Source organism: Pseudomyrmex gracilis, unplaced genomic scaffold (assembly GCF_002006095.1).
Source record: "Pseudomyrmex gracilis isolate BER0280 unplaced genomic scaffold, ASM200609v1 scaffold_3, whole genome shotgun sequence".
Lineage (NCBI taxonomy): Eukaryota > Metazoa > Arthropoda > Insecta > Hymenoptera > Formicidae > Pseudomyrmex > Pseudomyrmex gracilis.
This window is the reverse complement of record NW_018020587.1, coordinates 70,098-85,216: the sequence shown is the minus strand read 5'-3', so window position 1 is coordinate 85,216 and position 15,119 is coordinate 70,098. Positions and strand designations below refer to the sequence as shown.

Sequence of the window (15,119 nt, the reverse complement as noted above, 5' to 3'; positions counted from 1 at the left end):
TAATTTTTTTTAGAAATGGATTTTTTTGTATTACATAATAAGATGCGTGATCCAAGATATGTATCTTCTCCTCAAAGATTGACTATCAGATAAATATCACTTGTACATATATATTTGTTATGCTCTTCGACTCTAAAGTTTAATTTTATGTTACTCTAATAAATTTTGTTAATTTTCGAAATTCTATCTATATAAAATTGAAGATTCGTTAATCTATAAATCTTATCGCTTTTACATAATTATTTTCTACTTCGACATCAGTCGTTAACTGCAGTTACAAATTATAACATTGCAGATGACACGGTTATTATATAAACTAAATTTTTGCGACAGATGTAGATGAATATTTCCATAAAAATGAATTGTAAAAAAAGGCATGATTATGAGGTACTCACAACTTGTCGTTGATATAATGGATAAAAGACATGATAAATAATATAAATTTAAAGTTCTGTTCTGTTATTAAAAGACATTGTGGTTTTTGTTTTTGAGAACACAACAATTGACCATGAACACGTACATACATTCATCAAATCAAATATATGATATAGCAAAGTTGTAAAATATTTATATATGCACATAAAGTATTTTTATATGGAAGGTATCTATATACTTATGTATAAGTAGAAATATTTTATGTTAGAAAACAAAGGTAAAATAGTTTAGCTTCATTCAAAGAATTGGCAAAAGCAAAACTACTTGTCGATACAAAAAATATAAGATTTATACTATAAATTATTCACATGTCTACACTTAGAAAATAAAGTTTGTCATAATCTTTTTTTAATAAATTACAAGAATCATAATTCAGGTAGAGATGTTCTCTTAAAGAGAAAAAATAACTAAATTATGATTATATATCCTAATTTTTATAAATATAGTTGGTACATTGCACTCGTAGACGGATATCCGCTTCCAGTCCATACAATTATGGGCTTAATAAAAAAAAGAAAGCACTGGTATTTTTCGTTCTAAAATATATCGAATATATAAATAAAATCTCTTCTCAAGTAGATCAATTAACATAATTGTCAAAATCATGTTCATCGTTGACACTATGTATAATATTTACAGTTTATAGAGAGCGACATGCACAAATAAAAATATACTCTGTACACTGAAAACACTAGCAACAATAACAATAATGCAATACTTATTCGAAAAACAAATTAGAAATGCGCTCATCCTGTCTGAATACTATTACAAAACAAATGCAAATGTGTTATCATTTATTATCATTTGTTATGTAGGAATTAATATATAAATAAACATGTATTAAATAGTCGTTAACAAATTATGTATAGAATATTATTTTAAATAAAATATTCTCTCGAGAGTATTTCCAAAATGTTTTATCAAATAATATTTATTAAGTAAACTTATTAAAATTTAAAAATTAATATTAATCTCAACGTAAATAATTCTATTTTGTCTCTGCTCCATATCTTTGATATTTCGTAGACATTACATTAAACAAATTATATCAACATATTTCATTGTAATCTTAAAGATGTCCAAAATCATATCGTTGTTCGAAACATTTAAAAGAGTTACTAGTGTTTTATATTAAATAATAATATAATAGAGAGAATTCACGAATCCAGAGTTGTTATACAAGCGTAGAACGTTTAATTGCTTAAATTTCACATACAAATTTGAACATACTTGAAATTGCTTTGCATTAATTTATATTGGCGATAAAAACTTCTTTGGATATTCCTATTAATCTTGCGTCAACAGATCAGCAGACTGTATCATGTATATTATCAAACTTACAAGTATATAGTCTATAGAGTTCATATATCACAAATTGTAATTCTATACTATTTTAAAAAGAGGTAACATATAGTTCTTCACATCTATTCTATTATATTAATCGTTCTCGTTCTGTAGCTACGCGTCAGTATTTTCCTCCTCGAAAACTTCCTATTTTATGATACTTCTAACCGTTAGAATATTTTGGCATTTTTATATTTAGCTCCCCTATCGCCAATAATCAAAACTCATGCATATTTTTATCTATGCGCTTTTTTTTTCAAAAAATCTTTCGATTTTATGCGTATGTATTCTATTGACAAAATATCCGATTCTCGTCAATCTACGATGCATAGATAGCGACGATAGTTAGTATCACATTGTGCTGTAGTTGTTGACAAGTCGTTTCATTCTTCAAAAAAACAAATGTCAAACATTAGCTCATTAATGTTTGTATGACAGCTCGTCAAAATATAGCCACTTACGGCATCGATTATTGTTGCTCAAAAATTTCTTTCCACCGAGTCATTTTTTTTCAGATTCGAAAATAAATAGAACATATATAACACGGGACCATACCTGGCGAATAAGGTGAATGAAGCAATAATTCGAATTCGTAAATTACGGACATTGCAACAGTTGAAGTGTAAGCTAGTGCATTGTCAAAAGTCACTGAGAGCGTCTACTTTGACTAGCTGTCACACAATGTGCAATAATAAGCCAGCGTTTGACATTTGTTCTTCTGAAGGATAAAATTTATCAATGATAATAGAGCAATGTGATACTACTGTCGCTATCTATATATCGTACGTTTCTGATACTTATCAATCATTTTACGTAAATAAAGTCCATTGCTGCAGGTTCTCGCATCACAATTTCACGTTGATTCCAACACGCCACCGGCGAGTTTCGTCGCATACAGGTTAAGCGCCTTGAAAAAAAGAAAGTTCTATTTTAGATAAAGGAAAATCTTTTGTTTTAGAAGTTTTTGAAAAGCTCTTCATTGAGATTCGGATTCTTGAATAGAAAGTTTGATATTGCTCAAAATATCTTATACGAGTTTCCGAATTTTAATATATTTTGGATTTGAAAAGTGTTTTTTTTTTGTATAAATCGTACATATAAAAAAAAAATCAAACTTATTCGAAAAAATAGTTTGTGAATTGTATATTTTTCCAAAAAAATTATTGCGTGAATTATATATTTTGTTTTTTTACTTTTACAAAAATTATTCTTAAGTTATAGAAAAATATATAAAAAAAAATATTCTTAAGTTATAAGAGATTAAATATTCACTTTGTATATGAAAGCGTATTGCTCTTTCGTTTGAACTGCGCCGGCACGGTCTCTTCTGATGGTGTAAACGACTCTCGGCACGTCCACGGTTCTTGTAATTTCATATTGTCTAATTCCTAGGTCGAGAGCTATTAGCGTGCCGGTGCGTCCTGTGCCAGGACTACAGTGAACCACGATAGGTCCCGGACTACCTCGCTGAAGTGCTCTCGCCTCGAGAAGCACCGCTATTAGACCTGCACCGTCAGATTGGACACCACTCACCGGCCATAGGTACCAAATGTGGAATATCTCGCGGAATGTATTGTTCTCCAAGTTCTGCAAAAACTATTTAATTAATTACTTTCACTCAAAACTTAAATAATATATGTATATGTATAGAACTTTATAATGTTATTGCAATTATCAAATATTGAAGTTTTTAATGGTTAGAAATATTATATTTTATATATAATAACCATATTAAAATCTATACAAAACAATATTCTTAATCTTTTACATTAAAATATCAATTAAAATTAATCGATTTAAACCAGTAATGGCAATACATTGATTTTTTAATGAACTTCTTGATTATCAAAATACGTTGCACACATAAACGTCTAAGCACAATTTTGTTGTCAGTAAAAGGATATCAAAATTCAGATGTTCGTTACCTTCAAATGTAGCGTAGAGATTGCATATTTCTCTTTGGTTTCCCGTTTCTTCAGAGTGACTTGGAAATCACCGTAAAGTCGGTGACAATCAATTACTTCCGAAGGTGGAATGTATTCAGTGCATTTTTCCACCCCGTTCTCGACAAGATCGGTCAGCATGATGATTACTTTACACTGCTGCTCCCAGATCATACGCCAAAAGTCGATAACAGTCGATTCAATTGGCGCTTGACACGCGATATAATACTTTGTAGCATTTTTAGGTCCCTAAAAAACACCGACATATTTTTAATTTCATTTACCGTGCTGAAAACAAAGAATTCAAAGAGAATAAATGTTTATAATTATTTTTAAACACTTTCTAGTGCGAAAGTAAAAGTTGCTATTTTCATCAACAATAATAGCAAATATCTTACCATATTATAAATATTATGAATATTTTTATTTAGCAATAAAAAATGTCTATGCGATAGAAAATCTGATAATATATAAATAGTATTTTTTTTTATTAACTCTGTTAATCAATTTTTTTTAAGTAATATTTAATTACTCGATGTAATTACTTGATATTATAATAAAACAGAAAACGAGAGAGAGAGATATATTATTTGTAATATAGAATTTGTACCACGAATTGTTTTATAACAAATGTATTCCATCAAATCGTACATTGCACACATATACAATGTTTTGCTTTTTCATACTTAAAATCTATATCGTATACTTTCCAATTTTTTGCAAAATTACTTATTGAATCGCAACATGGCGAACACGTTTTATTAAAATGCACAATTGCGACTTTGAAGTATTGAGTATATGATTTTATCGAATGTCGAGCGAAATTGATTGCACGGATGCACGTTCCGTCGTTCGACGCACAGTAATACTTGCACGTTTAAAAAATTGCAAGACATTATATATTGTGCACACAACAAAGCGGAAGCATTACGATTGAAGGTATTGATATCTAATGATCGACATAAGCCGATCTCGAGCGGAAACAATGCTGCATTTCTCGATCGATCGATTCGTATTTACTAAAGCTCTCGATCGTTTTTGACAAATCTCACACAGAAGCATCTTAAAAAAACAAGATAAATAAGTTTTTGTAATTTTAGGCGCCGGAATGCCATTATTGTTACTTTTATGTATTTTCTTTCACTCTTTTTATGATTGCAAATTATTTGCAAATAAAGACAAGTTTTTCAACTTAAAAATTGTCTGGTTTTGCACGACTCAAGTTTCTTGTTTGTTACGTAAAGTTGTTACGACAATAGCGCGTATTGCACTCGCAATATCTTCTCGCGATTTATACAACGAAAGAAATTCTGAACAATATACTTATATACAAATTTTTCTCCGCTCTCTCAAATATTATTATTATTAAAGATTGCTTTTGTCAAAGTACAGTGTGTTATGCAATCATGATGCGTTTTGTGTATTGCTATAAAGTAAATAATAATACAGACAAATATATATATGTATATATACATATATATATATATATATATATATACAAATATATTTTAAATATATATATATTTAAAAATAACAGTATAACTAACTAATAGTAACTAAAATAATAGTATAGACAGATACTTAAAATTACTGAAATATCGGTTACTCAAATATTTAGTTTTTTAGGTTTTTTAAATTTTCTTTAAATTTCTTATAAACCGTAAAATTATCTAAACTTTGAAGAGAGAATAATTTTTAATCGTAATATTACCTTATTCAATTATATGTACGATAACTTTATTGCATTCCATTGTTTTGTGCTTAAAACATGATAACAAAAAAATGTCCATAATTACACTTTGTGTTTTTGTCACGATTTACCTTTAAACACATGTAATATGTCTTCATTCTTTCAAGATTTAAAATCTTGAAATATGCGAGAAGCAACATACATCCCCACACAACTACATGTAATGTATAATCTTACGTGTGCAAACGATTAGCCTTTGTACCTTTTTGACCCCATTTCGTAAAACTTTTGTTGCGATTAAAAAGCGAACTAAGATTATTCCGCGAACAATTCCCGATGTTCTTCCGCGTTTGTGTTCCCAGCTTATACAATGCACTCACTTTCCCGACGATATGTTGCGCAATCGTCTTTTCCCACGCGCCACGAAAACGTTTTTACTAGTTTTTAATATTTCACTGTTTCGCAACTGACATAATCCGATCTCGCGCGTGAATACTATTATATCTCAATGACATAAATATATTATTATATCTTAATGACATAAATATTATGACATATCCAAAACTGTTTCTGTTCATTTAAACCAAAATTACCATAAATCAGTGAGTACTTGTTTGCGTTTGACGTTGCTGGCGATCATTAAAAAATCTAATTAGCACACGTTACGCAGAAGTTTCTTTGTAATTCTAGGATATATATTGCTGCAAATCACACTCAAATTCGCCTGTCGTTTGTTCTCATGTTTTGCATATTCCGCATGTTAGAAATATCGGAAAAGCGTAAAATTTTCAGTAAAAAAAAGTGGGCATTGTGTGTGCACAGTAACAAAAGTATATCTTATAGGCACCACTTTATAGTTAAGCCACAAATTCATGAAATCAGTTTAATCGAAATGTCTCACTTACCCGCACGTAACTAGCGTTGATGTACTCGGTCAAGGGGTCATTGTTCAGCCTCTGTAACGGCACCCTTGTCTCTGGAAGCGGTATCACGTTCGCGTATCTATTCTTCACCTCCGCACCCTGAGGCAGCTCGTCTATCCTCGCTGAAACTTGGGGTATACCCGCAAACTCCTCGTTGATTACGTTAATGTCGTTACAGAAGGTTGAGAGCCCGGCAAAGTTTAGAGGATGGGAGGGAATAGCGCTCTGAAATAATGGCATGTCTTTTTATAGAAACACTATATATGTAGAGAAACTCCGTAATATTGTTTCTCTCTTTTTGATTGAAAGCTACAAAAAAAACTCAATGCGTGTGATACTCATTTGATATAAATAAAAAAAAAAACAAAAAAAAACAAAAATGTTGCGATATTTCAATTTGATAAATTTTAGACAAACAGCAATTTTAAATCAATTGTGGTACGTTCCACAATTTATCAAATAAATCCCTGCATTTTTTTAAAGATTTAAAAAGCTAAAGATAAGATCTAAAAAGATTAAGTACTAGGTTAGTAACTACTGTATATAATTACAATCAGTATTCTGTCACTGCATATCAGTATTCAGTCACTGTATATAATATCAGTATTCAGTCACTGTATATAATTACAATCTGTATTCATATTTTGTGCACGCAATATTAATATTAAAATTTAGCACAAGCTGTGTGAGCGTTCAAAATCTGTCAAGCGCAGAGTCTGCAAAATAGATATCTGTTACAAGCTTTGCAGTAGAATGCTAGACTGGAGATAGGATTTGTCGTACTCTCATTGTATCAGCAGAATTCTAGCAAAAATCTAATAAAGTTTGAGAGATAGTATGTAATTTTACACGCGTTTTACCTGAACAATTTATTATACTTTTGTAACACGTAGTAGCTAAAAACAAAAATAATTTGCAACAAGTAAATAAGTAACACTAATTGAATAAGTAATTCTATTATATTAAAACAGATTATGTTTCATATTTCGTAATACTAAATTCTTTACAATTTTATATTTTTAAAACTTACTTAAAATTTATTAGTATCTATCTTTATTTTTAGTATCTATAATATATATTTTCAGATATTATCGTGACCAACCAAAACAGTATATAATCATTAATTAAACACAAAATCGAATCGTCCGATAAATGGCACAATGAGAACTTGAAATAATTTCAAAAACTTCTACGATTAATCTTCTCGAACTTACTGAATCTTCGAAAGTCGGATTGCCGTAACTTCTCTTGGAGGATCTTGCCGCACCCTTGCGCCTTACACTGTTGTACGCAGAGACGCTATCGAGGCTGTAAGCGTCTAAGGATACCGGCCGGCACCGTTCTCCGTAGTTGAACCTTGTTTGCCTCTTTCTCATTATAAACTGCGAATATAGTTACAACGAAGGTTAGCGGTCGGTTTATCCGACGGAACAAATGCGAAAGCGATTCAAACAATACATTTCACGGATACAACTTTCCATGAGATTTTAGTCTATCTACAAATGACAGTACTCACAATATCTCGAAATGCGGTGACAGTTAACTTAGTGGCCATGCATTGAATAGACAATTGCTATTCGCCAGCGTGCAAAATATATTTGTAACTGATAAAAAAACGTAAGTAATATCATGAATAGTGTAATTCTAGATTTATGTAAGTGAGAGTACTTAGTGAATATCTTATTCTTATTATAATCTACAAACTATTTCATTTGTCTTGATTTTCTAGTAAAAAAAATAGTAATAAATAAATTAGATTCTTTTAAACTGCTTTATATCTATTCGCACATAAGAAAACAAAAAATGATACTCTTTTAACGAATGCAAAATGTTGTATAACTACAATTATGGCAATAATTCTCTGTACAATTGAGCAACGACAATGTTGTATTATTTTAATTGCATCAAGTGCCCGATATATCTGAAAAGAGATTGAGGAAATCTCGGTTTGGATAATGTGTTTAAAACATAGAATAAAGCGGACTATTTTAACATTATATGTCATGTCATTCGTATGCACGGCAAAGACTACAACAAACACACGGTGATGAAGCGAACATCGTGTCGGTTGTCGATCGGTCTAATCAGCCATTCAAGGTCGAGAAACCACGTGCGTGAATACTCTTTCCGGACAGAAGACTTTTATAGTTAATTATGCGTTATCACGATGCGAAAAGTATATATTTTATGTTTTCGCAGATTTCTTTCGTAACTGCAGCGATTTGACAATTACTATTTGTTTTTATTATTTTTAGAGTCACATTGAGTATCGCAGATTTAATTACCGCAATAATACAAAAGTATAAACCTTATATAAATTTACGAGACCTACATTTTAATGTTTTTTCTCTTGTAAAACATTCTTTACACTATATTCTCTGGTTTAATAGAATTATTTAATCGATTCATTACGTAAGAGCGCTTTTCTAACAACGAGAATGCAGTGTTTTAAAAATCAATGAGATAACCGTTGAGTTTCTTTGCGCCATGCGATATTTTTTCTCCTTTATTGATTCGTTAAATTTCGTTTGTTTCGATCCTCAACGTTATATGAGTATATTGTACGTTCATTAAAATTAAGTATTGCACGGTGCGCAAGCGCGAAAGTAATATTGTTGATTGCAGAAAAAACTATGAAGTAGCAAATATCGCTGCGAATATTTCTTTCGAAAGGAAAAATTCACAAACATTTTACAACTGTGTAATGCTTTGTGACTTTGTTTGTGTGTGTGTGTGTGTGTGTGTGTGTATGAGTATGACGTTATTGCTGCAAATAATTGTAAAAGCTTTTTTTTTTATTAATGTTTATAATACTATCGATTGTGAATATATATAAGTTTCTCGATTTCTCGTGAAACAATTAACTTGCATAAGCGTGAATTGCACATAAACACATTTTTTATAATTTAAATAGACAGAATATCAACACATACGAACGTGATTTGAAAAAAACAACACTCATAATAAATCTATCATCGCGAAAAGAAAAACAAATCACTCGTATCGTTAAGTGTTATGCACGCGCGTGTTATTGTCGCATCGTTTAATTTAAAGAAAATAAAAAAAAAGGACTGTCTTTTACTTCCCAGATAAAAACACATACATAGACATATTATCATAAAACTATTACGTACACTAAACTAAAATTATAAGTGTGGACAGTCGGATGGACGAATGGATGAAGACCGACATGATGATAAGACCTCGTGAACAGAGGTTTATCGCCATGTAAGCGCGATACGCAGTAGGCTACGTCAGTGAGTATAGATTTTCGCGGACCTGCGCACCTGTATCTTATAAAACATTATAATTTTGTTTCTAATTTTCATGAATATACCATATAAAACATACAAAAAAAAAAAAAAAATACAGAAAAATACAGAAAAAGAATACGTGTGTATCGAGAGATGCCGTGTATTTGAAAATATTTTCCTAAATTTAAGAGTTTTAACAAGTTAAGTTTTTATAAAATATAAAAACATTATAGTTTGTAATAAAACTCTTTTTAGTTTCTGTTTTAGGTTACAACATATAAACGATTCAAAAACCAACTTTAGCAATTAGTTGGATATTTTATTCAAAACTTAATTTGTTAAAACTTCAAGTTCACAAAAACACACATATGTATTCAGAATGTTGTTAAAATAAAAACAAAATTTTTCTACACAAAACAAGCTACATTCAAAAATATTGACTAAAAGTTACAACGCCTTGTAACAATGTTACATGCAGAAACAATTTTTCAGGTGTGTGCGCGTCGAAATATATCTTTCACGCAAATGTTTACTTAAAAGATAATTCGACGCCAGCTATGAACGTCAGTATTTATCATAAGTTAAATGTAATGTCGCGTATATGAGAATATGGAGTCGTTGAATAAACGAATGCTTACCAAAAGTCCGGCCAGAAGAACCAGACAAATAAAGGCTACGGACGAAACAACAACAACAGCTATTGCGTTTCCAGAATCCGCTTCAGGTACCAAAAAGACCTTGTGTATCTGCAAAGAATGAATAATCTAAAGCAATTTAATAAAAATATTTTTTATTCGACTGCGTTAAGAGAATTTTAATGATTTTGAGACGATTTTTATAACTTTGACACAACTTAGCATCAATTAATTATGATTACAGAGAAGAAACGCTTCATAGAAACAATTTTTAACGATAATTGAGAAGATTACTTCGGCATGAATTAATGTAAGATTCCGTTTGATTATCGGATAAATTAAATTTTAACGCGTCAAGAGGCAAAAGTGCGTGTTATATAAAAGACTTTGACCAATCTTTGCAACGGGAGATCCAGCCGTTATTGTGCTCTAAATCCACGCTCGCATGAGACCTTCTACTGGTCTTAACTTACTCTCACTGGGAAGTTGGGAGACACCTTGTACAAACTTGGAAGAATCTTCGTCATGGTAACGTCAAACTTTCTGTCCTCGTTCACGACATAAACTAGGATCGAAGTCAAACTGACGTCTATGGGTGTCGGTGACGAGTTTGTTGTCTCGAGACATGGGTTTTGATGAATGACAATTTGTTCCGGCAACACTAATCTGCGAAACAAAGTAGCACACCTGATAAATAATAACATAGTATACCTTGCATAAGATATATAACACACATATTATAGTTAATTTTTCTAAGATGCAAAATAAACAAATATTAAAAAAAATATTTAAAAATATTAAAAAAAAAGAGAAAAAGTAGTATTTTGTATTAATATACTTTCTCTGTACACATATTATGTATAATATTTTCACATTATTTTTCAATTGTACACGAAGTCAAATCTCCGTAACAGATATATGAGAGAACAAAAATTTTAATAGTTTCCAAAATTAATAAATTAAAATAATTAAAAGTTGATCAATGTAATTTTAAATACAATTTCACCGAATCAATTACGATCAATCACGATTAAACGTAATATAACAGAGATTTGAAAAACTTAATTAAAAAAAAAAAAAAAAAAAAAACAAAAAACAAACCAAAACAAATCAAATCACTTACTTCTTTAGGCCGTTGGTGAGAACATCCGCGAACGCTTTCTTGAGATCCGGCAGCCGAAGACAGACTTCGTGCAAAGAACCTTCGATAACTATTTTAACCAGTAACGTAATCTCATCTGAAGACAATATCTGAACAACATCCGTCGTTTTCTCGTCAGGCGATTCCGTAGGTGTACTCGAGAGAACTCTCGGTTCCAAAATATTCGTAACATCGGATGGAGTTAAGGGATTCTTCGTGATGTTCGTCGTAGGCATCTTCATTGTGACATCTGAATTAGGCAACTCCGTCATGCTTAGAACGGACGTCTCGGTAACGTTAACGTTGAAACTTGACTTAATGGACTCTGAAGGATCCTCGGTAACGCCGGAGGATTCCGTGCCAGCGGTAGCTACGCTAGTGTAATCGATAACGCTTATAGCAACTTTGTTTCTCGTAAACTCTGTGCGATTACTCTGCTCCTGACTTACAATCTGAATGGTTGACGACTCTTCGATGGTTTCGTTATTAGACTGATACACGGTTGATACCTGATCCGTTCCACTTTCCGTTACTACCGGAAGTTCGGTAAACTCTTGAAGTTTCATCGTGGTAACTGTGTCTTCTGTAGTATTACTTGTCGCGGATGAGTAATCTTGAACAGTCGGCGAGATCGCGATCTTAGAAATTGTCATTTGTTCGTGAACATTATTCTCGGTCGTGTTATTTTCTACAGAGATTGCTTCCGTGAGACCCACAAACACAAATTCGACGGACGTAGTTGTCGGAATGAAAGATGCATCAGGAAGTAAAGTAGTAAATAAAGTTTCGGTGGTTTGATTGGGACTTAAGGAAGACTGTTGCATGACATTCGTCCTTGATGTTGACACTGTGGGATTTTCGAAAACCATCGTGGCAGCCACTGTGTTCACTTCACCTGCTGAAGTTGTAGACTTGTTCACTTCTATTGCCACGGCTTTGTCTACAGGAACCATTGTGGATTCGGTAACGATAAAAGTTGAGCGGATCATCATGGCCTCTTCCGGCTCCATCTGGACGTCCGTATTTAAAGGGATCCTGGATGTGTTTGAGATCTCAGTGGAATGCGACGTCGACGTTGAATCTGTCGTCTCGCTGGAATGTGATTTCACTCCCTTGCGGTCTGGAGCAAAGCTGACTTCTGTTATGCCATTTCCGGTCACGTCGTAGCTATTGCTGCTACTTGCAATCACTTTCTCTTCTTCTTTCGTATTCGGTATGTCATTCTTGGATGTCGAACTTTTCATCTCCGCCTCTGCGCTGCCGTTTAATTTTTCTGACAAAGTTTCATTTGTCGATCCAACATCAGCGGAAACAATCGGGATCACTGTTGCTGGTATTAAAGAAGAGAGACTTTTGGTCGTAAAATTCTTGGAATCTTTTATATCTTCTTTCTCTTCCGGTTTCTGCTGTTGAATGCTGTTCTCGATCACAACCGAGGGTTCCGTAATGACAAACTTTTCGGATTTTTCTTTTCCGATCGTATTCTTATAAGATGAAGCTTCTTCCGCAACATCACTGTTCGCTCTCAAATTGATTGTTGTCGTCTGTAATGATTCTCTACTAGACTTTAGATAAGGGTAAGGTTTTTGCTCTATCTTTTCTGTATCGGAGTTATTTTGTAAACTCTGAGTGATCGACGATGCTCCGTCATCGAGCTTCGCCGAAGTTGTGAATTTTACCTCAGTACTGGAAAACTCGTTAACTCCGGATAATCCAATAGTTCTACCCTGCGGAACTGGACTACTTTCGCGTGCTCCCAAAGAATGCTCTTCAAGTTGGATACTTTGAGTTGTCATTTCAAGCAACTTCACCTGACTCTCAGATTCCCTTATCGATTTCCGTTCATCCGTATTATCTGCGCTACTGATGGTCGCGTTAGAAAGTAAAATATCTGTTTCCTGTTCAAAATGATTCTCATTTTTGACACCTCCTTTCTTCTTGATGTAAACTGTTTGGTCTTGATTGCTCGGTTTATTGAAGTGAGATTCATTCTTTGCGGTTTCGTTCTCGTTGGTCACGATTCTCAATATTGGCTGATGAGCCATGTTGTTAACGACTTCCACTTCTTCCTTTGGATCGCCTTTTCCACGCGTGCTATTTGTGTCGATGGAGCGATTTCTCGAATCCGCTTTAGCATCTTTCTCCGTCACAGTTTTATAAAAATGATTGTAGTTTACGTACGTGTCATTAATAAGCGAAATGATTCCTTCGCGTCCCTTCTCATCAATATTTCCTAGGTCGAGTGCTTCAGATGCCGTTGTTCCCTGATCCTTTACATTTCTCGTAAGTGTTTGAGAATCTTCGCGCTGAATATCGCGCACTGTAGTTAATTCTCGATCACGATCATCGCTTTCTTTCAAATCAACTAAAGTTACATCTTTATTTTTCATCGACTCAATCTTTAAAATTGTCTCTTTATAATCAGATTTCACAGTTTTATTTTTTTTTTCGTCTTCTGACAGTTTTGCTGACAACGAGGAGAAATTTTCGACCAATATCGCAGTCGTTGTTTCTTGCTCGTTTGGAATTATATCTTCTATGTGTTTAGTTTCTGAAATTTTTATAATGTTTGCTAACTTGTCGCTGACAATGTTTTCTTTTTTTGTGCTTAAAGGAATGGTGACATTGGGTTCTTCATTATTGAAAGTTTCTTCAATCGTGGTATTTCCTACGTTTCTTTTGTTGTCCTGTTTTGAATCGTTTAAAGTCGGCGACTTCGTGGTCGCTGCAATTAGTTCGTTTGTTCTGGATAATCTGAGAAAGTCATCGGAGATGACTTTCGTGCTGGTGCTTTTTCCAGAGCTTTTCGCGGCAATTTCGCCGTACCGAGCTTTCCGATTTCCATCTGATGAACTTTCGGATTTCGTCGCATCGCTTGTGTTATATGCCGTCGACACTTCGCTTCTTCTTTTACCACTTTGACTCACACTTTCGTCACTGCTGCCACTCGATTTATCTTGATTGTTATGAGTTTCTTCTTTTGTTAAATCAAAATTTCGTCTGTCTTTTTCTGTAACTGTCGGATTTTTATGAATCGATGAAACCCTCGTCAGAATAGTGCCTCTTGAGAGAGTTGATGTTTTTTGAGAATCAGGTTTTTCCGACACTACAGTAGATGCTTCCGTAGTCTTCGCGATTGCAGTGCCAACGAGCAATAATAGAAAACCTGCACAATCATAGCATTTTCGATCTATTACATTATCTTATCTTTAGGTCTAAAAGCATGATAATTTCTCTCACACAATTATCTTTTCCATACTAAAAATATATGACATACACAATATATACATATATATTGTATATATATTGTATATATTGTATATATTATATTTATTGTATATATTGTATATATTATAATGATTTATATTATTTTGTGTTTATCTAAGAGTATATTCTAAAGAGTATATATGTGTATATTCCAAATTAGTTTGTCCAAAAATTATGAAAATTTCTAGGTAAACAAATTCACTCTTCGGTGCATAAAAAATAAAATTCGTCTATTTTTTTCACTCAATGTACCTTGTATTAATTATATGTTTTGATAATAAAATAGATTTTTGCAGCAATAATTCTCGCAATAAACGCGCACGCGCTGACGCAGAAAAATAGAAGTTGCGCTCGTCAACAACAACGTTGACAACTGGTTTCCACTGAGATGCAATAAAACTGTGACAAGTATAGATGAAAGGTTTAATAAATCGAAAAACCGGTTTCTCATGGATCGGGCACGGGTTTCTTCGCAGCTATTTACGTG

General features: G+C 32.6%; 1 protein-coding gene across 5 annotated transcripts in view; it reads right to left on the bottom strand.

Moving 5' to 3' along the window:
- Nucleotides 1-438: 438 nt before the first annotated feature.
- LOC109854723 (mucin-3A) overlaps nt 439-15,119 on the bottom strand; it is a 34,767-nt gene continuing 20,086 nt past the window's right edge. For 2 of the 5 annotated variants that reach the window (XM_020428143.1, XM_020428135.1), the window contains 8 exons: nt 11,348-14,531; nt 10,698-10,911; nt 10,228-10,335; nt 7,550-7,717; nt 6,318-6,560; nt 3,705-3,971; nt 3,052-3,375; nt 439-2,686 (listed from right to left, as the gene is read on the bottom strand). In XM_020428143.1, coding sequence (XP_020283732.1) covers nt 2,633-2,686; nt 3,052-3,375; nt 3,705-3,971; nt 6,318-6,560; nt 7,550-7,717; nt 10,228-10,335; nt 10,698-10,911; nt 11,348-14,531 — 4,562 coding nt within the window. In that variant the 3' untranslated portion in view covers nt 439-2,632. The remainder of the gene's footprint in view (nt 2,687-3,051; nt 3,376-3,704; nt 3,972-6,317; nt 6,561-7,549; nt 7,718-10,227; nt 10,336-10,697; nt 10,912-11,347; nt 14,532-15,119) is intronic. The other 3 variants (XM_020428151.1, XM_020428158.1, XM_020428167.1) reach the window with 3 other exon arrangements.